The following is a 24,064-nucleotide window of genomic DNA, read 5'->3' as shown; positions in this document are numbered from 1 at the left end:
CCCACAAGGGCACATCGCTGGCTCATGGTTAATTTGTTGTTCAGCAGGACCTGTCACAGGTCCTTCTCCCCAGAGCTGCTTTCCAGCAGCTCAACCCCTACCCTGTACTGGTGGATGACATTATTCCTCCCTGGGTGCACGACCCTACACTTGGCTTTCATTAGGTTCCTCTTTGCCCAGCTCTCTAGTCAGCTCTAGCCTCAGCTCCAGATGACAATGGTCCCAAGAGGTTCCACCTCCAGTCTTACTGCTGGCCTAAAATAATTGAACACAGGTCACAGGTACTCTCATAGCAACAGGTACATTCTGATTTTTTGAGGATTTTTTTTTTTTTTTGGAGCACAGCATGTTTTAAACATCACAGAATCACAGAATAGTATGATAACAGTTTGAATTTTCAACCTATTAGCTTGTGGTGAGCTTTGGGATAAGCAAGGCTTAGGAAAGGTCTACACTGACTTTGGACCTACAGAATAATGAGAATATGTGAATGTTTCATGAGAAGATAAAGATGTATTTGAATTAGCAATGCTAATTGACAAGAAACATAGGATCTTCCATGTATCTCTTTTTTCAGAAAAACAAATAAACAAACAAACAAACCCAGTCTTTGATTAGATTAAAAAAAATCTCTGTTTAGTAATGTTGAAGAATGTACTGATAGCTCTACTCATTTTAGACTACTGCAGGTTGTCAGCAAAGGTGAAGTTACCTTTTCACTATGAACTGATTCCCATGTCCCTGGGACCCTGTTGCTTAATGTAACATCAAAACTTAGAAATCCCAGACATGTCTGAGTCATGTTATCTGTGGTAAGAACACGAAGGATAAAAGCTTCATTCTGGGACATGAAGCTTTTACCCCATTTCAGAAAAGTTGCTAGCTCTAGCATCTGTCTTAGACAACTTCTCAAGCTCATTTACTTTAGGGCCAGGATAAGAAATTTTTGTCTTTGGGTATTTTCATTAACAGTAACAACGGTCAAATAAAAAATGTGCAATTATTTTGAAATAAGACCTCATTAGAGAAACTTGTGCCAATTGTTACCAGCAATAGTGGGCATTTGTGATGCAACCACTTGTGCTGATGTTGAATGTGGCCTTGTCTGTCTCAGGTACAGGGGACTATTTTCACCCCGAGCTTTTTACCAGGTGGGGAGTTCTCGGAATCTGGTATTTCTGCCTTCTTTTTCTTCCTTACAATTATTTCATATCCTTTCCCCAAAGTAGCCTGGTTTTGTCCTTAGCTAAGCAACATTTTTTATGCCAGAAGTTTGCAGCAGGATTTCAGGACCTAGTCTAACCTTCAGTGACTTTAAGAGGCAGGTTTAGGCAGGCTCCCTTGTGACTAATGTTGTAAGGCATATTTTTTCCCCTACAATTATTGGATTCTTTAGCCATTCAGGTTGAGGAAGAAGAAGAGACGAAAGCTAAGAAAAAAAATACTTGCTACTCTAAGATGAATTTTTCCTTGTCCTTTCCTAACCACCTTTCCTCAGTTTCCCCAGAATCTTTCTCCCATTAAATTTTTGTTGAATAAAAAGAACATTTCTTTAGGAAGAGCTACTTCAGTTGACAGGTCATTGAGAAGGGTAAGGAAAGAAATACACCTATTGATTAAAGACCTATCATCCTGTCAACTTCCAAGGAATAATGCATTTTAGCCTGAAGGAACAATACTGGGGAGAAACGAGGGATTCCCACAGGAGTGAGAAACTTTTCTTTCCAGTTTTTGTGATTATCTGTAAGAATACCAACTCTGGCTTTATAAAAAACACATTTAATTCTGAAACAGAGAACACCTGGTTAAAAAAAAAAGCCTCACAAAGAGGAACATGACATATATTAACTTCTAGATGTATTTAGGCCAGCTATATGAGCTCAGTTCTGTTTATTCTTTCACCTCAGCATTCTTTCTCCTCTACTTTTTTGAAAAAAGAAAAAATGTAGATGATCAGCAAGATGTGTGATCTTCCATCCATTCTACAGGTTTCCAAACGAGGGATGAAGAGGACAAATTAAGATGTGTAGAGCAAGGTATGTCACACTAAAATCTGAAGTCCCTGTTCAGGGTGTTGTGCATCAGTAGAAAAAGAAGGTCCATGCCTGTTCTCATAGCCATGCCTCCCTATGTATAATCTGCTTCTCTCTCCTGATGTACTTGCAGAAGAGTACATCACCTTCAAATGCATTGGAAAGTGTCTGCTGGTGCCAGTGCCAGGTGGGGGAAGATTGAACAGTTTTCCCATTCCCTGTGGTTGCAGCCAGAGGATTTATTAGCAAATTAATTTGCTAATAAGGTCAAGGAAGCCAAAATGCACAGCTGGCAAGGATTTGGGATTCTTGGGAAATGCCATAAAAAAAAAATCAAGGGAATTCAAATACAGGAAAACAAATACATAGAGGTGGGAAAAAGAGGTTAAGATTTAAAAAAAAAAAAAAAGGAAAATAATTGGGGCAGAAGACAAAACCCCTGAAACTAACATGATTAGAAAACAAGGTATTTGGAAAAACTAGTTACAACAAGCAACTGTGTGTGCTTAAAATGTCATAATGTTTTATAAGTTAAAATACATGGAGGAGAAGGTGTCACTTTTTTGTACATGCTGTTGCTGCTTCCTGATTTTGGCTAATTCTCTTCAACACTCTCTTTTTTCCCATCCCCTCATTCTTTTTCCTCCCAAAGGCAAAAACCCCACAAAGTAACGTTTCTCAATTCAATGTCCACCACTAAGACACCTTACTGTTTCCTATATACTGTTTCCTATACTTAGTGCATGAAGTAACAGAAATGCTTGCTGATTGTGCTGATTTCTGAAATGTGTGATGTGGAAGCAGAGTGCACCAGGAGTGATTTGCAGAGCTGCTGCACTGCTGCAACATCTTTCCACAAGAGAGAGCACAGACAACCAAGGCACTGTTAGGTCTGCTTCCTCATCTAGACCAGGAGGGCAGAAGTCTTGCCCCTGAATACTTCCTATTTCCTATGGCCAGGACTGAGGCAACAACAATACCTCTGAGCCTTCATGGTGAAAACTGGGTTATGCTCAAACCCAAAAAAGCAACAAGGAGGAAGTAGAGCAGGCTCTGGTGAGTCCAAGGACAAGATAAATCACACGTGTCACTTTACAGGGGAGAAATAATATTGCTCATTCATTACCTTCTCTTCTGAGTCCCCTGGCTGGCAGGTAATAACTCCATCTCGTGAGCCACCAGCAAACGTTGCTTTGCAGTTTGCAAGCCACTATTTTCAGAGAGAAATTAAAAGAACATATGAATAAGGCCTATAGTTTGATCTGGAGAAAGATAAGTAGTATTTCAGTTTACTATAAAGTGTAGCTTTGATTTCTGTCAGTATTCCAAATTACAGAAACCAAGAAAATTAATTAACTACTTAATAAAAGAAAGAAGAGATTAGGAATATGTTAAAGATGCCAATGTTTCTAAAATTAAGGGATACAATAGCTGTTTATGTAGTTCCGGGTCTTCTTTTCAGGAAGAAACATTTAATGAATCCAGTACTTGAAACATGTTTTTCTACTGAATATTAGTTTGAAGAGATCTGAGTGTATCTGCAGTCTCCTGACAGAGGGTAAGTACACACACATCCAAACCCAAAAACTATAACATCATCCAACATACCGAGAGCGTTGCTTCTTTCCTGTTGTTGTACGTGTCCAGGTATTCCTGCAGTTCTAAAACACTGAACTTCAGCTTTTCAAGAAGGCCACAAGAGAGAAGCTGGAAAAAATTAAATCAAAAGGGCTAGTAAATGTCACTATAAAGCAATAAAAATCTTAGTAGAGTAGAAAGTATAGTAAAGATCTTACAAAAGAAAACTTGGATTTGTAGATACCAATACTGAAAAATATTTATACTTATGCAAAAATATATGTAAATATTACACAGAAAAATAGCAAAAGTTGCACCTATAATAATGTGGAATTGAAATTGTGTTCTGTGTCCAACAGCTTTGCAGAGGACAATAAAATACTGCACAAAGCTTAACTAGTTAACCTCCAGACTTAAGGTACAGCTCTTGCTCTTCTGTGGTCACAGGACAGGCCCAAGATTACACTTGGCAAGTTCTTACCTCTGCACTTCTGTGTGAGGCAATACTGTGCTGATGTTGCTGGATAAACATGGGCCAGAATGAAATCAAGAGGAAGGGCCATCTAATTTATTCCGTAATATTTATTTTTATCATGCAGATCACATCATAGTTGACTCAAATGAAGCTGCTAAACATAATACCATCTTTCATGCTGAACTATGTAAAAAATAGCTTCTCCTTTTCCACTCGTGGAGCCAACTGGGTCCAGTAGGCACCTGTTTTATATTGTTTTTTGGCATTCAGGCTCACCACATCATATTGCCCATCTGTCAGTACTTACCTAATAAAACAACATGGGAAGTTAATGGAAATTTGGTTAAGAACAAGATACAAAAACTAGAGATAGGAGGCAGGTACCTTTTTGCCATATCAGTTAAGGAGTTGCCCAAAAGTGAAACAGTAAACAGTAACACTCTGCAATGCAGTACATGACTTTTCAAAGGAAGATACTCACTGTTTCTGCATCTACAAAAAGGGTGGGACATTCTGAACATGATGTCAGCATCTGAGAAGACCTCACAAACTTGGAGCCTATTCCTCGCAGGTTGTCTCCCAAGTAACTAGCTGCATCGCAGGTTAGGAAGCAGAATCTTTTCTGAATATTCTGTAAAGCAAAATACAATTCATTACATTCTTCACTGAAGTACAAACTTCTTTCCTTTGCAAACAAACAACGTGCTTTTTTTTTTTTTTCTTCACATGATAACATGTGCAAAAGAGACCATGACCCTGGGGAGACCCAAATGTCTGCGCAAGGATCCTGAGTAACAGTTACTATGCTGGAGATAGTGGACAGCTGGGCAGCTGTGAAACTATTACAGAATTCATAATAATCTATTACTAAAATACAGTCTTTCTTGTAAATATGATTCAATTTTTATAGAGCCTTTTACCCAGCAGGTAGCTTTTTTCTTCCTGGATCTGCAGAGTTAACAGTTAACAGCACATTACCTTTTCTGCCCATTGTTTTGTTAGAATTCCATGTCAAGTGGCTAACGAGATAATAACAGACCTTTTAATGACAAACAGCAGCATGGAAAAATAGGAAATAAACTTTTGTTTTCCCCCGTGGGAAAAATCTTCTTACTGAAACTTTTCTGCTGCTTGGGAGCACTCCAGAAATACTGCATTGCATCCGGGAATTATTATTCTCAGGTTTTTTGTGTGTGTGTGTGTGTTTTGAGTCCTAGACCACTTCTAGTCTTCCTGAAACATTCTAGTGCTGAAATTTCCTTTTCAGTGACTAATATACAAAGTGAATAACAAATAAAAATAATCTTTTAGTCTTGCAGGAACTAAAATTATGATATTGATAAATATACAGCAAGTCGCACTGCCAAAATACATCTCACTGGGGCCAGCTGTTCAGGAGGTGGAAATAACATGAAAATGTTTTCCAAAATAAAAGTATGCCACATTTTTTCATGATTCATTCTGTATTACCATAGGCATTTCTAGAGGAATGTATGTCAGGACTTTTATTACTGTAAGCATACCTCACTGGAGAGAAGTGCTTCCCAAGTAGCAGTCTGGATGACAGACATATAAAAAGCCTGTTACTGCTCCTACACTTGAGCACTGATATTAAGTACCTTCAACTTAGGTGAACCTATTTCAGACCTCATTGACAATGGAAGCTGTTGGATTGAATGGTTTTTTTTAAAAAACCTACATATGCTCCCACACTATTAATAATCTATAAAGTGGTTAAATGGAAACTTTTTCATCAGGCTTATTTCACAACTGCTTATTTTTTAATTTATCTCTAAAGTGTCTGCACTGGCAACATGAACAGTGTTAAGATTGGATGGACTGATATTTATTTTAATGTATGTTTCTACCACCTTACTTCAACACAGAAACAAAACCACATGCCATTCAGCAAACAGCACAGATTCTCTGCTTCACTGAGTCTGCAGCAGAGGCAAGGGTTTCTTGCTAATTACCACCAAACAGGGTAAATTTTTATTTTTATGAGCAACTAGCAGAAACCTCTGAATCACAGGGCTTGGTGACAGCTGGAGATTTACTACTATGATACCTTCTGAAACGAAAGACTTAACCCAAGTCTTAGTGAAACTGCTGTGGGAAACTATTGTAATAAAGGAAACAGACCTAGATTTGAGCCTAACCTACAGAAAAGAGCTGGGTGAAAACACAAAAGTGGAAGGCAGTTTTGACACATGGATTATGGAACAGAATCCAAGAGATGTTGCTTGGAAGAGACATCTGGAGAACATGTGATCCACCATCTACCTCAAAGTGGGACACTAGATCAGCCATAGAATCATAGAATCATAGAATCCTAGGGGTTGGAAGGGACCTCGAAAGATCATCTAGTCCAACCCCCCCTGCCAGAGCAGGGCCCCCTAGAGTACATCACATAGGAACGTGTCCAGGCGGGTTTTGAATGTCTCCAGTGAAGGAGACTCCACAACCCCCCTGGGCAGCCTGTTCCAGGGCTCCGTCACCCTTACAGTAAAAAAATTTTTCCTGATATTCAACTTGAACCTCCTGTGCTCCAATTTACACCCATTACCCCTTGTCCTATCACTGGTCACCACTGAGAAAAGCCTAACTCCATCTCCCTGACACTCACCCCTTACATATTTGAAAACATTGATGAGGTCACCCCTCAGTCTCCTTTTCTCCAAACTAAAGAGACCCAGCTCCCTCAGCCTTTCCTCATAAGGGAGATGTTCCACTCCCTTAATCATCTTAGTAGCTCTGCGCTGGACTCTTTCAAGCACTTCCCTGTCCTTCTTGAACTGAGGGGCCCAGAACTGGACACAATACTCCAGGTGCGGCCTCATGGTTTTGTCTATCTGAGTCTTGAAAGCTCCAAGGTCAGAGCCTCCTCAGACTCCCCAGGTAACCTGTTTAAGTGCTGCACTGCCTTGCTGGGGAGGAGAAATTAAGTCAGTGAAGGAGACAGACTAAAGAAATAATACAACCAACCTCAATGCATTCAGGGTTTTCAAAAAGGAGCCCGTTAGAAATAACTTAATGGGGAAAGGAGATAATGGGAGGAGGCCATCCCCATAGGTAAAAAAAGAGGGCAGAAGCACATTCTATACCACTGAGAGATAGAAAATACATTAAGACATACATCTGGTTAAATCACAGATACTTCACTGAGGCAAATACTCATGCAAAAAAAGAACAAAAAGTGAAACTGTGTTAAATTTTTAACTTGGGTACCCAAACCAGCATAGCAATGCAGGCACAATAATCAGGGAGGGGGATGCTAAATAAAGTAGTAAAAGAAAGAGAATGTCAGTAAGTAAACTATAGATAACTAAGAGGAAGACCAAGGAACCACAATAAAGAGAAAAAGATAGTAAGAGACACTGCTGTAAAGACTGATGTGTTTAATGCCTTCTTTTGCCTTACTGATCCCAAAAAGGGCATCAGTGTACAGGTAGCAATGGGATATAAATGAAAAAACCAGGTGAGAACAGCTCTTGTTACTGAGGGCTTTGATACTTTCATATCTTTGCAGGTTAGGGAAATTCATGCTATGATAGCTATGATACTGGCTAAAGAAGTCTAGAAGCCATAACAAGTATCTTTGAGAACACATAGAACAGGGTGTTGTGAAAAACTTGAGGGAAGTACTTATTTAAAAAAAAAAAAAAATTATACACAAAATCTGGGAAATGTGGGAACATATAAAAGATGAATAAAAGGCAGTATAGGTCTGGTCAGAAAAAAATAATATTAAACTACTATTTAATTTTTATGAAAGGCTAGGATTTCCTATTTGGAGGAGAAGTAATTGATATGTTATGTATTAATTCATTTACTGTCTTAGAAGAAAAGCAGAGAAACACAATCTGAAGGTAACAAGGTGTGCCAAAGTGCATTCAGAAGTTAATTATCAACAGCCCACTGCCTAGCTGGAAAGTTAAATGGAGTAGGGTTCCACTGGGGACTGTCTCAAGCACTAAGCAAGAGATTAATGAAAATACCAAATAATGGAATACGCAACCTACTTATGAAATTCATGGATGATTGAGCTGCAAACTCCTTGGAAGCCAGGATTAGAATTCAGACTGATTTTGATAAACTGGGAAAATGGTGCAGGGGAAAGGAAGAAGGACAAGGTTGTACAGCTATGCTGAAATAATCTGTAGAGCACATATTCAGGATGAAGAATAACCAAAAAGGCAAAGTTTTGTAGAACAAGATCTGCATACTAGATTGGGTCTCAAGTGGAAAATAATTAACAGTATTCTACTGTACAGCTGTTAGCACAGAGAAGTTTTTAAACAGGATTGCCTTACCTAAAACAGGTAATCTTCTTTTAGTCAGTGATGTTGCTTTTCAAGTAATACACAGACTAACTGAAGAGAGTCTATAGCAACAGTGAGAAGTCTAGAAAATGTGACTTAGGGGGAAGGAAGATTGAAAGAACTGAGCTTAAGTAAGAGAAGCTTGGGGTAGGTGAAGTCATAGTAATGGTCTTCAAATGTAAGCTAGAACTGCAAAGAAGAGACAAAGTACCACTGTGTATAGAGCAAGAAGTTTTCAAGAAATTAAGGAGAGTTAAGCATTGGACTGCACAGAGTTAAGAATGATATAGAGAATTATATAGAAAGAAATATATAATATAACCGAACATATGTAATATATATAATTATATAATATATAATATATAAGAATGATATAGAGAAAAACATTATATAGTTAAAAACACTACATGATTTAAAAACATTATATAGTTTAAAAATATATGACTGGAAAGAAGATCCTGTCCAGAGCAATATAAGGAACATTAACTCTTTCAGCCCACATGTACTCATGTATTTTAACAGTTCTAGTTTATTTTATGAAAATAACTTCCTCAAAGCTTCATCAAAAGCTGACACCAGTCTAGTGTTTAGATTCAAGAAAAACATAATTCTTTGTTTACTGCTTTTCTTTTCAGGTATTCATAAAAGCAACAATCAATCTCCAGCTAAGAAGGTAACAGTCTTGAACAGCCTTGAACAGTGTTTTGAAGTCTTAAACTGTGAAACAATGAAAGACTGTACTCTGGTACTTCATGAAACATACTTTATATTTTGGAATTACTTGGATTGTCAATGATACCTGTCCTGGGTGGTGCAGATGCCAGTGGCTGAAATCTTTCAAGCAAGGTCTGAAGTAGGATATATTTTATGAAATGGGAGTACTGTGAATAATAATGCCAACCAATATATTTTATGAATAGGTATATGCCTGCATATAGTTGCTGTTCTTTGTGTAAATAATACTCTCAGAATGTTTTCTTTTTAACCTCAAGTTTCCTTATCTGGGAAGAGAATTTTTCATAACAAAAGGGCCTGATTGTAGAAACTGGTTGCTCCTCTCCAGTCTACTTGTCATGGAACTGGCTGGTCTGCTAGAAGACATTTGATTTGATGGAATACAAAGAGGCAGCCACAAAGATAACCCAGAGATCTCTGAGATTTGAATGGCTTACAGGAAAAGTATTTCAACAATTTCAGGAATTTTAAACAAATTTAGTGTGTTGTGGGCAAACATCCAAGATACCATTAACTTGATGCAGACTGAAATAATATATAGGTGCCCTGGGAAATGCATTTCTTTCTCTTCACCAAGTACTTAACTCACAGGCTCCTCCAAACAAGGATTCTGTCATACAGTTAACTGTTTTTGTAGTACTTCTTATTGCAAGCCTAGCACATGCTGGTCTTGTTTCTGAAACTTCTTGTCAGTGAGGGTCAGAAGCCTCTCAGGTTAGCAGATGAGTAGCAGAGTTTGATGGTGGAAACACAATACAATTCCCAGACAAACCGGGACCTTGGGAAAAAAAACTTGGGAAAGTACTACTCCTATGTTTTAACCATGAAGAGAAGAACAATAAATAAAATTTTTTAAAACTGTTTATAAAGTTAAAAAAAATTATAAATTGCATATGGCTGTGACTCCAGCTAGAAAATTGTTTTGTTGATATTATTAACAACTTTTTAAAATTTTGTATGTAAATATTCAACTGAAGAAAATGGATAGGCTGTCCTTGGAATACAGGACAAGCACAACATCAAATGTAGTGTGTGCATGCCAGGACTTGGAGTTAAACTGATACTTTACAGGTAATGCTTAGGTCTTGCATTACACAACAGTATTATTTAGTTTTCAGAAGTGTGACACCAGCTTGTTTTTACCTCTTTTAAAGAGAGCAAAGAGGCCACATAACTCTCAGAACACTTGAACAGGGCTATTAACCTCTAGGACTGACAACAGTAAAAAAGCTGAAATACACATTATGAAAAAACACAGGACTAAATTCTGAACTGTAGTGCACTCAAGTCAGCCCTGGGTTTTTTTGTCATTCCAAATGCCTATTTATCAGTGTATAAAAAAATGCCTCAAAGGTGCAGACACAGACAAAGACACAGAAAGATCTTGAGATGGGGATTTACTAGTGGGGTGCCCACTGCTAATAAAAATTGTGTACTATGAGATCAGAGGTACTTAAAATTCTGCATGAACTTACCTGATGCTGTGTGCACTGCTGCAGCACACTAAATATCCTGCAGCTGCCTCATATAAAGCAGAATAAACAATCAAAGGGGCTTTAAAACTCATCACAGGTAAAACCAGACATTGTTTAGAACAGCTTGCACATTCAACTCTTTTTTTAATCTTGTCTTTTGCAAGATGCATATCTTTTCAAGTATACAGTTTTAGAAAGAAGTAATGCATTTCTATACCTCAGACTCAATCTCTGAAATTTATTCTGCACGATGGCAGCTGAATATTTCTATTCAGATGATTAGGTACAAGATATTTAATAATGTTGACATTTACATGGGCATGGTCATATTTCAACACTTTGAAATAAAATAACAGATTAAAGGTAGTTTGAGATGAAAAGGCTATTTGCTGTCTCTTGCAGTCACTGACTGTTAATAAAGTAGTGTTTAAAGTAGATCCACATTTTATAATGGTATCTCCAAACCTGCAAGTATAAGACACATACTATTTTTATGACAAAACTGGTCCTAGAACATAGTTCTGCATGAAAATCTAGTATGGCAATCCTGCAGCTTGCAAAATTGCAATGTACTTCCTAGTTCATTACTGGTACTACTATCAAGAACCACCATAATAACCATGCACAATATACACATTTTGATTTTGTATCTTAAAACTTATTTTCTCACCTTAAACAGGGAAGAGAACACATGAAATGTATAAACTGCACAGGAACCATCAGAGTCACACATGAGCTGGTTGATATGGCTACGCCAGGCTTCTTCTGCATCATCACATGCTGCTGGCTGAAATGCAGCAAGGATGGCAGAAAAAAATGGGGAGGGAGGAGGGGAGGAATTTCGATCAGCATCTCCAAAACTGAAGGAGAAAACAAACAAACAAACAGTGATGAAAAGAGAATACCAAGAAGGTAGCAGATAAAATATGCTCTAACAGAGACATAGAATCAAAGGAACAATTACAGTAGCTTTCTAAAAATATTAATGAAATTTCAAATTATTATGAAGGCTAGAAAAATGTTGGCTATAATGACAAAACCCTCCAAATCAGAATCCTTATCTCCAGGTCGTTATCATCTATCTTCCTCCATCCCAGAGGACATTCACTGTTAGGAGGAAGAAGGCTGAAACTTTACAGCAGGATAGAGCCCATGAAGGAAAACTCTTAGGAAACCCTGGTAACAATAATGTATAGCAAAGTATGGAGAAGAATCTCAGCATGTACAAACATTATATAAACTGACCTATTTGATTTCCCCCCGGTGTAACATCCCTTCTCCACACTGTTCTTATGACAGAGTATTATTTTGACACCCCATGAAGTGAAACAGGCTGATTACCATTTTTAAAGGGTACTAAGTTATTTGATCTTGACTATTATCCTTTGAAATAGTGAAACACTTCCTATAGCTTCCAAGAACAGGAACTGGGATTCTGAAACATGGGACATGGACAGAGGGCTTCTTTTTACATCCTCATTCCTTTCCATAAACACAGGCTAATTGCACTCTAACTCAGCATCCAAAATGTCAAATGGCTCAAAAAGGCATGAAAAAAACTGGATGCTTTGTTGCACTATATACTGGGGTACAGCCACACTCACCAGCAGCCTCGAGAGTATGCAAATAGGATTTTTGACAATATTGTGGCTTTTTTAATAAAAAATCAGAAGGATGATCTGTTTAACAGCTAATTAAGCAGTATTTCCATTACTCTGAATCCTTAAAAATCCTTTTTTTAAACTCCTAATTAAATATATTACACATATGACTAACTGCATAGATGTATGTACAAATCATTTCTTATTTTTTTCCTAGAAGGAAAATTTTCAGCTTTTTTTGAGTAGAGTGATAATTATGCAGGTAATTAGGGCATTGTCTTGTCACTGCTCTAAACTCATGAGAATTTTTAAACTCCTGTGGCCAAAACAACCATTCCATTAACTAATACCCTGTAATTACTTTGTTGTACAGTGTAAAAGGAGTTTTATGAATAATGGTATATACAAGTACCTAGTAAGGGCAAATTGTTCCAGCCTGTCAACTTTCTCTTCAGTTTCTGTCATATCCAGACTAAGGCTATCACTGCATTCAAATGCTCCAGGAAGTTCATTTGTAGACCCTGAAAGTTCATCTTCCTGGACTGCTGCATCTTGTTCTTCATGTACAGCTTCAACCTGGAGGAGTGAGTGATAATGTCTTAGAATATGGCAACTTTTTAAGTTCATTCCACTATTAAGTAGAAAGCATTTAATGAAAAAAAAAATCTGACACGTTAAATTGTTCAGATATAAAGTCACAGATTATAAATTACACAAGTTGCACTTCTTCAAAATACTGTATTTGCTTAGCTTTCTGTCTTGGATCAATATTATTTTTGAGGTATTTCTTCAACTTTATTCTTCTAGCAAAGATTTTCAGATTCCAATGCAGCTGGCAACATACCAGGGAATTATTTTTTCAGGAAAAACAATAGGGTTCTTGTTACTGTCAGGCTACTTTGTCACTTACCACTTTATAGTGTCCAGGAGTGTATTAAAGCCTCTCAAAATATATTGAAAACTATCATTGTTTGGAAGAGGACACACATGTTTAGAACAGAGAATTATTTTTATCCTGTCATTTACATAATAACTTCCATTCAGTAGGAAACCAAAGCACTACCTGGACCATTAAAAGGATTATGCTTCTGTAATTTCCTTTCTCTTTCATCCAATAGCACCTAAAGTTCTTGATCTCTTTTAGAAACTTTCACATTTCTCTTGCAGCTTTAAACTGAAAAAAATTTGTTTCAGTGTTAATCTCTTGCATTATCCCATCCTGAAAAGCAGTTCCTGTAAGGATGACTGCAGTGTGCAGCTCAAACTCTTTTATCTTTTCTGTTTGGGGCATCTTGTAATGTGTGTGTTTGTGCACATATGCACATGTGCATGTCTGTATGTGTGTTGGGAGCTGCTGGGAAGGGAAATTTGTGTCAAGTGGAATTAAAAAAAAAACATGGCTCTCTACAGGTTACCAGACCTGCTTGGATCCTACAGATAAATTCTGGGGATCTGCATTTCTAAAAAATAACCAAGACTTGTATCCGAAAGGACTGGGTCAGAAATTAAGTTGGAGAAAGGGTTTTTTTGTTTGTTTGTTTTCTAAATGAAAGGCACAGGAATATTCCCCCCTGAGTCCAGGGTGGATGAAAAGAATCAGAGCAGAAACCATTTTGAAAAGAGAAATTAAAGCTATATGAATGAATTACCAGAACATAAGGCAGAGTAGTTGGCAAGAAACATAAACGTTTCATGCTTCTTCAAGAAGTAGTTAATATTAACCAGTTTCAAACATGAAATATTAGCCTGAAAGAACTATTGGCCTGTTCACTGCAGTGATGGTGTGTATGAGGAGAACACATTTTGATGGAAAAGGGAAAGAGAGGAATAAAGAGGAAGCAAATACCTCCCACCCACTGGAGTCAAATACGATGCCCAAAAAGCAAAATAAAAAGTGTGGACTCTGAATATTCATGCTGGATTAGAATACACTTCCAGAAATCACTGAGTTTAGGAAAAAATATGAAATAGCATCGTCTTAATCTTTGTATATTTCATAGTATTTTCCACCACTGCCTTCAAATCCCTCAAAAATTACTATCTTAATTATTGCAATCATCACCTTTCATAGCAAATATGTTTAATTCATACAGTTAACCTGGATTTTCTCACTGCAACATTTGAGCAGTGATCTACTTAACCTTTTGCTCTCATTCACTGTCTGTTTAGAAGTTGAGGTGATGTTTTTGTTTCTGCTTATGATACAACAACTGAACATTTTTTGTACAGCTCTAAAGAAGCAACAAAAAAATCTCCTCTGCATTGCTGACATACTATCAGTTCTCTGAAAATAAAAACTCAGAGGAAAAGAAAAACAGGAAAGAGCTCAGATTTTCTGTTACTGGATTAGGCAAATTTAAGTGCAAGTTTTATGTTTGCTTGCTAAAAATTGGATGACTTCTTCCTTAAAATAAATGTAAAACCAGGCATTTTAATCTTGTTAAACTGACTCCAATTTGTTTTGAGTACAAATACAAAAGTATGCATATTAGAAGAAGAAAGTATCTTTGAGGGAAAAAACACTATGGTGGCATTTTGCATAAATTTTATCAATTCAAACATCTTTGTAACACTAAAATATCGCTTCCAATTTGGGATAAATTTGCCTGTCAATCCCACAAGAAACTGCTGTGATTTTACATACTTCACACACTTACTTTTCCCAAAGCTTTTCATTTTTTCATGAGCATGGCTATTGGGACATTAAAAAAAAAAAAAAAAAAAAAAAAAAAAAAAAAAAAAAAATCACAGTAGAGATTCCTAAACCCCCAGCATATATGAAACTCAGGAACTGGGATTTGCAAGTTTTAACGTAAATGCTCTTAGCTGCTGCAGCTGGATGTGTGAGATTAGCCCCAGGCACCACCTGCAAACCTTATCTGTTCTGACTGCAGCTTCCTGAACTGAAATTCTGCCAACTTCTGCTGCTTACGTTGCTACATGGTAACTTGTCTACCAACTACTGTTTTGACAAATGATAATGAGTTTTTTCTCCGTGAACATTATTTTGAGAGGTTCGCCTCCTTTCCTATCCTTACCCACATTTCCCTCCTTGGGTGCTTTCTTCTTCCTGGGGAGGCTTCTGACAGAAACCATTTGTTCAATATACAGCACAATTCCAACCTCCTTTTCTATGACCCCTTTACTAGAAGTTTCCCCTTCTTCTGTTACATGCAGTGCTAGCAGTATATATATATTTCTGTGTGTGTGTGTGTGTGTGTGTGTGGCTGCCTTTGGAAGGCACCAAGGGCAAGAACTCGAATGAAAACTGATGATTAAACTAGACAACTATGCTCTTCCCCTTCCCTATTCTGTAACACTGCTCTTCTGCATAAGTCTCTTGGTTTAGACATGGAAGAGAAAGTTTTACTGGTAAGGCAACAGTGTCCTAAAGCCACTAATCCACACACACTCCCCACTGCACCCCAGACTGTATTTCTGGAGAGACATTGAGAGAAGTAGGTTCACCTGATCTCCCACAAATAAATATTATCAAACAGAAAATTAAAGAAACTGTCTTCACATTGATAACCATTTACCAACCTTGCTCTATGTTCGTCTTCGGGTACAGAAGTCTGAAATAAACTGAGCTGAACACAGGGGTTGTATCTTGCAAATCCTGCCTCCCCACCCCCCAAGATAGCTTAATACTGTGGTCATGAATTTAAGATTTCTGAGTGTCTGCCAAGAGGCAAAACTGAATCCAGTGCACACAATAGGTTCCCACATACAAAAAAATCTTAAGAGAATACACGCATACACCCACCACACGAGCTGGCATATCATTCTTTTAAATCAGCATAAAGAACAAAAGAAAATTCCTCTAGGGTTGTAATTTGTAGCCAGTTCATGAATTTGTCTTCCAATGAGATTGTACTATCTCAATGCATACATAGTTAATAAGCAATAATTAAAATCTTTTAATGAAGACAGTCTATGTAAAAAGGAAAGGGTATGAATGTACAGGAGCACATGAATGTAGTGTAACTATGCCATTACACACAAGAAGTCAGAAGGTACTTGCTTTCACAGATCAAACCCTTCATGAAAGTGGAAGTAAAATAAACTTGTAAAAGTGTTATGTAAAATACACTTCAGTTGAAAGTAAAATGTATTCACCTTGGATCCTTCGGATACTTGGAGATTATTCATATCAGGCAAGGACACATCAAAGCTGGATGTCCCTATATTGAAATGATGAGGGTCTGCTGAAGCTGTGTCACCTGATGTAGAAAGCGAGTCAATATGATTCGCGTCCTCAGAGGGGGAAAGATTTATAATCTGTTTGAAAGACAACAAAAGCACAGAGGAACTGAGTATACAGCTACCCTACACACACTGCTTTTATGAACATGCAAAGCAGACATTGTCTTAAAGGGCAATGACAGTGGCTCCCTTAGTTTGCACATGCAGACATATTATAACCCTTTCAATGCGTCAGTCCTCAAAACTGTATGCAAATATCCCAGGAGTGAGAAACAAAAACAACAGAGGTTGACAAACCAGAGTCTTTTCCTAGTGAACTATTAAAAATACATCAGAAAGATACACTATTGGCCAGTTGTGCAAAACTGTCACATAGTAATATGTGGAAAAAAAAGACAAATAATCAGATCTAGTGTTTTCCTCTCTTTTGAGCTTTGCATTAAAATTCCTCTTTATATTTGCAAACAAGGGAAAATCAAGCAGCAACAAAACACCCCACCGAGTGGCACCCCCCAGTTTCAGCTGATCCGACTGTGCCTGGCCAAGAGGAAGCTACAAGCCCATCTGACTGAAGAACGCAACACCGTCTTTCCTTAAATTTGCAACTTACTAGGTCTGAGTTCTCCAAGATTTGGCTGGTGGTCAGCTCCTCCTCCTCAGATGACTCATCGGAGTCCTCCCGGGTCATTTTGTTGAGGCTGGGCGTGCTCCTGGAGAGCTGGCTCTCTTCCAGCAGCTGCATGTCACACTTGTCCAGGCTATCCAGGGACCGCCTGCGTACTCCCCAGTTGAAGTTGTCCATGCTCTCACCCTGAAATCAGACACAGGGTCAGCTTCCTCGAGTTCAAACTCATCATATACAAACCTCTAGTCATTAGATCCAAGTTAGCTCAATAAATATTTTTATGTAAAAAAAAAATATATTTTATGTAAAAAAATATAAATAAAAATATATTAAAAAATATTAAAAAAATATTTTATGTAAAAATGTAATACAAACTCGATACATTATTTTGTTAAGCAATAATGTAACAGGAGCATTTCTAACTTTCCAGCATTTCTCCTGGAGATGAGAGCAGAAGCATGGAAATGACAGTTAAATGAGGATTCATTCCTTTCAGTATTAGGTGTGTTTTTCATGCATTTGCTGATACAAGAATTTGTTTTGTAAGTCCACATCCACACACACACCTCAATACCAGTTGAGCAATGACAAGCAAAAGAAAAGTCTGTAAGCAATTTTACAGCATTTGTCCGTGTTGTTTTAAAATATTAGGAGCACAGCTCATAGCAATGGTTCAGTTGTGAGAAATATGTTAAAGATTTTAGATTCTTTTCATTATATATGTAACCATAATGATGAGTCAAGGTAGACATGAATGAACCCTTCATTTAGCACACAAAATGTAATGGCTAAAGCAGCACAACTTTTATGACTTTTATCCTAGGCCAATATAGCTTACTTCTGTAACTTGAATTTATTTCATTATTTTGAAGCTGAACTCTGAGATTTCACTTTTTAAATAGGGCACAGTCAAACAGACCAAACATTTTATACTGACTTTCAGTTCTGATCCCACACAGAGTTAAATAAATCCGAGTGCATGAAGCAAATTGCGTAACTGTTTGTTAGGCTGCTGAACTGATCACTTAATTTCTCTCATGTATAAAAAGGACAATTACTTTTACACTACTTTTTCACTTGTTTACTTTATGTTTTTTTCTGCTTCCTTCAAGTCTGGCCAGGTTCCTCCAGGCCAAATGCAGAAGCATCTCCACAACTGCTCCTGTCATGGACCTGAAGAGCCCAAACAGACCCTACACAGCATGAAGGCTCCACCCAGAGGGGTCCAGTTGCAGTTTTGGGTTTTGTATCTAGGTGAAAGCCCTTAGCCTCACATCAACATGGGAAGAAAATTTATAGAGAAAAATACTTCCTTTTAAGGCTCAGGTCTAACTGTTTAAAACAGGACTCTAAGATGCAACACTCTTAAACTAGCAAATCAGCTGCTCAAAATTCAAGTTGTCAGTGATCCTTTAAATATGAATTTGACAAAAGTACACTTCTGCCTGAAATGAAATCATAAAAATTATTATCAAACCACTGTTTATAGAAGGAGTCTATCCTGGGCTCATGAAAATTACAATTATGTGCAACCATAGAGGAAGAGGTCTCAGTTCAGTAAGGTACTTAAGCAGATTTGTATTTTTACACACTTCACTAATCCCCATTCAGGACTAGTCAGATATTTACTGAATAGGGACTAAGCTGCATAAAATGCAATTAATTCAATTGCAATCTTTCCTTAACAATCAATGAACTTGCACAAATAGACCTTATTTTGCATCACTGCCCTTTAAAGCAATGCACTTGGAATGTGATTAGAAAAAAGTTCATTTTCATGACAGTAAGCTTAGCATTCATGAACAAGGATGAGGAAAAAAGAAAAAAAAAATTTAGGAAAAAGACAATCAGAAATGCAAGAACTGTAATCCACAAGAACATGTAGAACTAAGGTATGCACTATAATAAAGAGCAAATGAACGTGTAATTGTTCTGATGCCTGACACATTCCTGGAAGAACCCTGTGTTTTCATACTGGGACTGGGATTTTATAATAGTTCTGTGTGGGAAAAGAACAGAACATATCTAAGATTTAAGAAATTAGGCCTCTCTAAATCACAAAAAATACTGTTCTGTTCCCAGATGTTTAACAAATTCTTTGGCTGTCCATCGTCCCACTGAGGCTGGAGGACACATGCAGCAATGAGACATCATCCTCCACAAATTCATCAGTTACTGAACTAACAAATGACAAAATGACAGAAATCAGCAAGCCAGCAAAGATGACTGTCATCACACCCTGGTCCTCAGCTACCAGGAAACTTTGCAGTCCATGTCCATAGGAATATTTCTTGCTGCAGTTTTATTCTGCAATGTCTTAAAGAGGGAAGCCAGCAAAAGGAAGATAAATGAGAAGGGACACTTCTAGGGCATACAATTAGAAGGGGGAGTGAGTTACAAGTAAGGGAAAGGGGTAAGAGAGATGAAACACAGTACCTCTAGTATTTGAGTTAGCACAAGCTTGCTACAGGGGCACCCAGAATCATACTGAATTTAAACAATCAAGACACATATACAAAGATGGAGTTGTTGTTTTCATAGACTTTTAAACAATCTCTCTTTCCCAGTTACCAAGAAGGAGGGAATTTGAGAGTACTTGAGAGGCTGCTCACTTTTATTTACAGCAAGAGTCAAACTATTTCCTCGAACATCAGATCAAAAGGAAACAATCTGCTAAATGGTTCAGGCCAGCAGTGAGCAGGTACCACCCCTGACTTCCCAGTCACCACCCTGTGGTACAGGGCTGGGCATGCCCTGCCAGCCAAGGGAGACACAGAAAGAGCAGTAAAAAGGAAAGTAACCCTATGTGGGGCACGGCTCCTTCACAAAGCCAGTGTGAATCATGAAAAACTGTTTTCACACAAGCCTTCACCTTACTGTATTGACAAAGTATGCAAAGTTAATGGAGTGGCACAAATATTGTACAGCCTGAAGTGCATGGAACTGCACAGTAAGGCACTACTTCCATGTGTTCATATTTTAGCACAGGCATATTCAGGAAAAGATTTTTTGAGGGATGTGTTTGCATAACAACCAATGCACAAACTATCAGAAAAAACATGCACACTGTTTTTGCTGATTTTTTTTTTTTATCATTTGTACAACTTGTTAGAATTGTCACTTCAGTTCTCTTCATACAACTTATAAACTGCACGTTTAGGACCCAGACTGGCAACCACTGATGCACCTTTTCAGTTTTCTTCACAAGGTAAATGAGTCTAGCAAAATTCATAGAATCATAGAATTGGCTGGGTTGAAAGGGACCTCAGAGATCATCAAGTCCAACCCTACCTGTATACTCCTACCAGGTTGGTAGGAGTATACAGCTGAACTAAATTAAGCTGTATGATTAATTTATTAAATTAAATACAGGCTGGTAGGCAACGATGTAAACTTTCTGAAAAGGTCTGAGGTACCAGCTCTAGAAAGATGCAAGCAGAAGCAAATAAACCATGAAACAAATGGCCTAAAATTTATTACAAATAATGAGATTCTTCTTTTGTTTCTACCTATTATTTGTGAAGAAAGATACTAAAAGGAGAAATTGGCTCAACTGGAAAAAATGGTGGTATTAGAATTAAGATATTTTTAAGTTTGTGAAGACTGCTGAACAGGTTGAAAACAAACATAAAAGGAAACAGAATTTTTGAAAAAACCTCAAAAAATTTTTCTAATACAGGACAAAAAAGTAAGCATCTATCAGAAGTGCAAGCACACACATACCCACCCACACACTTGCTGAAGAGGGGGAGGGCAACAACAAAACTATGATGTTACTCTATAATACAAGTTTGTAAGAAGGCATAACATATACCAGCACATCTGAGTTCAAGTAGCATTCTTACCTGAAGTTCCTGGGTAGCAGATATAACAGACAGAAAAACAAATAGAAAGAATCTATGTAAAATTACTGTATTAAAGGCATCACAGATAAACATTTGCCTAGAATTGTAACTATCATCACAGAAACTTCAATTGTTCAGCCTTTCTTTTAAGCTTGAAAAGAACCATTACTTCTTTTCACCCCTTTATGAAATTTCAAACAAGTCAATCTTGTGGTCTGTGGCTGATACGAGCATCATTGGCCTTTTTAAATCATGAGGTTTTTTTGGAAAGACTATCTGTGTTCTTGCTAGTTAAGTTTTCTAACCCTGTTTTATTTATGAATATATCAAATTCCAAGCTGATGTAAGTGGTAGTTTCAACTAATTCATTAGAGATGCAGTCTCTAACACCAGGTTTGAATTTGGCTACAGTATCTAGTTATTTAAAACAGTTTTAACTGAGTCTGGACTAAGCCTTGGAATGCAAGGTGTCAGATCCATAGAAATTTAAAAACTATTAAATACAACACTACAGTTTTCATTTTACTTCACATAAAACTAGATGAGCCTAGTATGTGTTCCACAACCAATTCAAGACAATTAGTATATTGATTAATTTAGGTCTCAGTCTTGAAGTGAGCCACATATATGAAATGAATCTTTTCAGGGTTACAGTCCATGAATGTAAACTCATTTGACAGGGACTACACAATTATATATAAACTATATATACGTATATATAAACTATATGTGATTTTTACTGGTGAAGAGAAGGCAGAAATTATTGAATTTCACTGGACAAAAAAATTATTATGCAGTACTTAGCAAAAACTGTAGTCCCAAGTCCTTCTAGTATCTTTACAGTACTTGAGACATAGAAGTGACTGCAGACATTTTTTGACAATCTATCTGTTCTATCATTTATCATTCAAAATATTTGGCTAGTGTATTTTCAACCACTGATGCCAACGACTTTTTTTTTTTCTTCTCCAGCTGTGAGCCAAAATTACTGTATTTTGATTATACTGACTTGGAAAATAAGGAATCAGCACCTCTTTTCATTACTTCATCTCTTAATTAGAAAAAGAAAAAAAATTCAGATGTACATGAGTTCACACTTGAGGGGTCTGTTTAGCTTAAAATTATTTTCTACTTTAATTCAACTAAGGATAAAACTGATAATTTCTTCTTGTGTACATGTTCTACTTAGGGCTAAAAAGTCATGCCTGAGAAGATTCATGTTAAATCAAGTCCAGATTATGACAAGACATTAACAGGACTGCTGAACATCTGCACCTGAAGTACTTAAATTTCTGAACTTTTAAATGGATATTCATTCTTTGCCTTTCCCACCTAAATAGAAGAAAATTCTGCAAGTTTGATATAAGTAGGATTAAAGGGTCTAGCCCCTCAAAACACAGAAGTTCTTCAACATTTTCCATTTAGTAGCTTCAGCTCAAGGTGAGCTGCCAGGCTCCACCTGTCAAGACTTGATCTGGGCCCTCAGGGTTCTGTTTAGCCTCCGCATAAGATGATGAAATCACAGCCACTTAAGCAGAGAGGAAGGTACATCTCCCTAAGCCTTAGTGGTTTAATCAGCAGTTGCAAGAGTAACAACAGCCTGAAGGCCTGAATTAATGTTTTGGAAGGTTACTCAAGAACCAATGGATATGCAGCAATTTCATTGAATGGGTTTTCAATCAGCAAATATATTTTTGCTAACAATTTAGACCTTTTAAAATTTTATTTTAAATAAATTCACTAACAGTTCAATTCCCTGCAAAGGTACTAGAATAGAGGCTGTATACTCCACTAAAAGTTTTGCAGTGTTTCCTAAAGTAGATTCAGAAAGGAAGGGTGTGGTAGCCTCTCACTGTTATGATAGTGAAATAAACACTAAATGAACATTATAAAAAAATCTGAACTCAAACCAGTTTACAGTTACACAGCTTAAGTTTTATGTTACAAGAAGAATACAGTGCTTAGCAGAAAGACTATCAAACTGTTATAATAAAAAAGCTATTTCAGAGAAAATGTACTTTACCTCCCCATCTTCCAGCTCAACATCTAGGAAATCAAAGTCCCTAAAGACTCTGAATTGTTGTTCACTGTTTGAATCATCCATGTTCTCTTGCTCTCTTGTTCCGTCTTCTGAAGACACCAAGCTCGTCTGGTGCTCAATCAGATCCAAATCACCACAGGAAGAAAAAATTACCTACAATTCAAAGGATTTCTCTTGTAACAAAGTGTTCCCTCCGGTTGTTTCTTCCTAAAAGCTCTAATTGGTTATTCGGAAGACTGTATTTCCAGTACACACCTAATTCCTTCACTGAGTATTTTTAGAACACTCTTTATTATTTATGTTGGACAGGTGCCTCCAGATTAAACTCGTACAAAGAAACAACTTCATACTGCAGGAACACGTCCAAGAATATTGCAGCTACCTCCTAATGGCTGCAGATTGATGTTGCCTGGGTATTTGTATATATTTACAGGAACAAAATTTAGAGAATTTAGCAAAAGAAATACTTTCAAAGAGATGAGGTAGTAGTATGTTAACAAACAAAATCTCGAGTTAAAAATAACATAAAACATCAAGACCAGAAAAAGCACAGCAAGCTGTAATTTGTCCTCTCCTACTAAAATAATTTTATCTGCAATGATAAACAGTCCCTGTTTTGCAGAAATGAAGGACCTGCTCCCCATAATACATATAAAAAAATACTCAGAAATTTTCCTTTCTCTGTAGAAAATACTTAGTAGCTATTTTAAGAGCTTCCTACCCTGGATGATCTATTGCCCATTTCCTGGCACCAGATAGTATTAATTTTTAAAGAGTAACATTAGAGCTATGATTTAATGGGCAATTGAGACCCACCTCTCAGTTTTATTTCTGTAATTTACTTTTTTACTTCATAAAGACTCTAGGATTGGTAATACCAGAGGTCACTACCCTCAACCCAGTGAGCCAGCACAAGTAAAACCTACAGCACCTCAGATCTCTCACATCAAAACTGCATGTAGCTCTGTGAGTAAATTATGTGTGAGAGGGACATTCACTCAGTGGTCTGCGTTCTGATAAATGGAGCATAGGCCAGAGGAAATTACAATGCCAATAAATGTGACATGAAAGTATGCAAATCTGCTCAGCACCTCTGGGAAACAGAGTTCTGGGAAACAAAGTTCTTCA

General features: G+C 37.2%; 1 protein-coding gene across 12 annotated transcripts in view; it reads right to left on the bottom strand.

Moving 5' to 3' along the window:
• The window catches only part of FRY (FRY microtubule binding protein), a 229,897-nt gene that overhangs the window by 8,579 nt on the left and 197,254 nt on the right, over positions 1-24,064 (bottom strand). For all 12 annotated transcript variants that reach the window (XM_071736952.1, XM_071736962.1, XM_071736884.1 and 9 more), the window contains 8 exons: positions 22,919-23,089; positions 17,036-17,236; positions 16,339-16,500; positions 12,632-12,795; positions 11,289-11,478; positions 4,568-4,717; positions 3,642-3,740; positions 3,160-3,243 (listed from right to left, as the gene is read on the bottom strand). In XM_071736952.1, coding sequence (XP_071593053.1) covers positions 3,160-3,243; positions 3,642-3,740; positions 4,568-4,717; positions 11,289-11,478; positions 12,632-12,795; positions 16,339-16,500; positions 17,036-17,236; positions 22,919-23,089 — 1,221 coding nt within the window. The remainder of the gene's footprint in view (positions 1-3,159; positions 3,244-3,641; positions 3,741-4,567; positions 4,718-11,288; positions 11,479-12,631; positions 12,796-16,338; positions 16,501-17,035; positions 17,237-22,918; positions 23,090-24,064) is intronic.

This window comes from Heliangelus exortis, chromosome 1, assembly GCF_036169615.1.
Source record: "Heliangelus exortis chromosome 1, bHelExo1.hap1, whole genome shotgun sequence".
In the NCBI taxonomy this organism is placed as follows: domain Eukaryota; kingdom Metazoa; phylum Chordata; class Aves; order Apodiformes; family Trochilidae; genus Heliangelus; species Heliangelus exortis.
The sequence above is the reverse complement of the archived record's forward strand: the minus strand, read 5'-3'. Positions and strand labels throughout refer to the sequence as shown.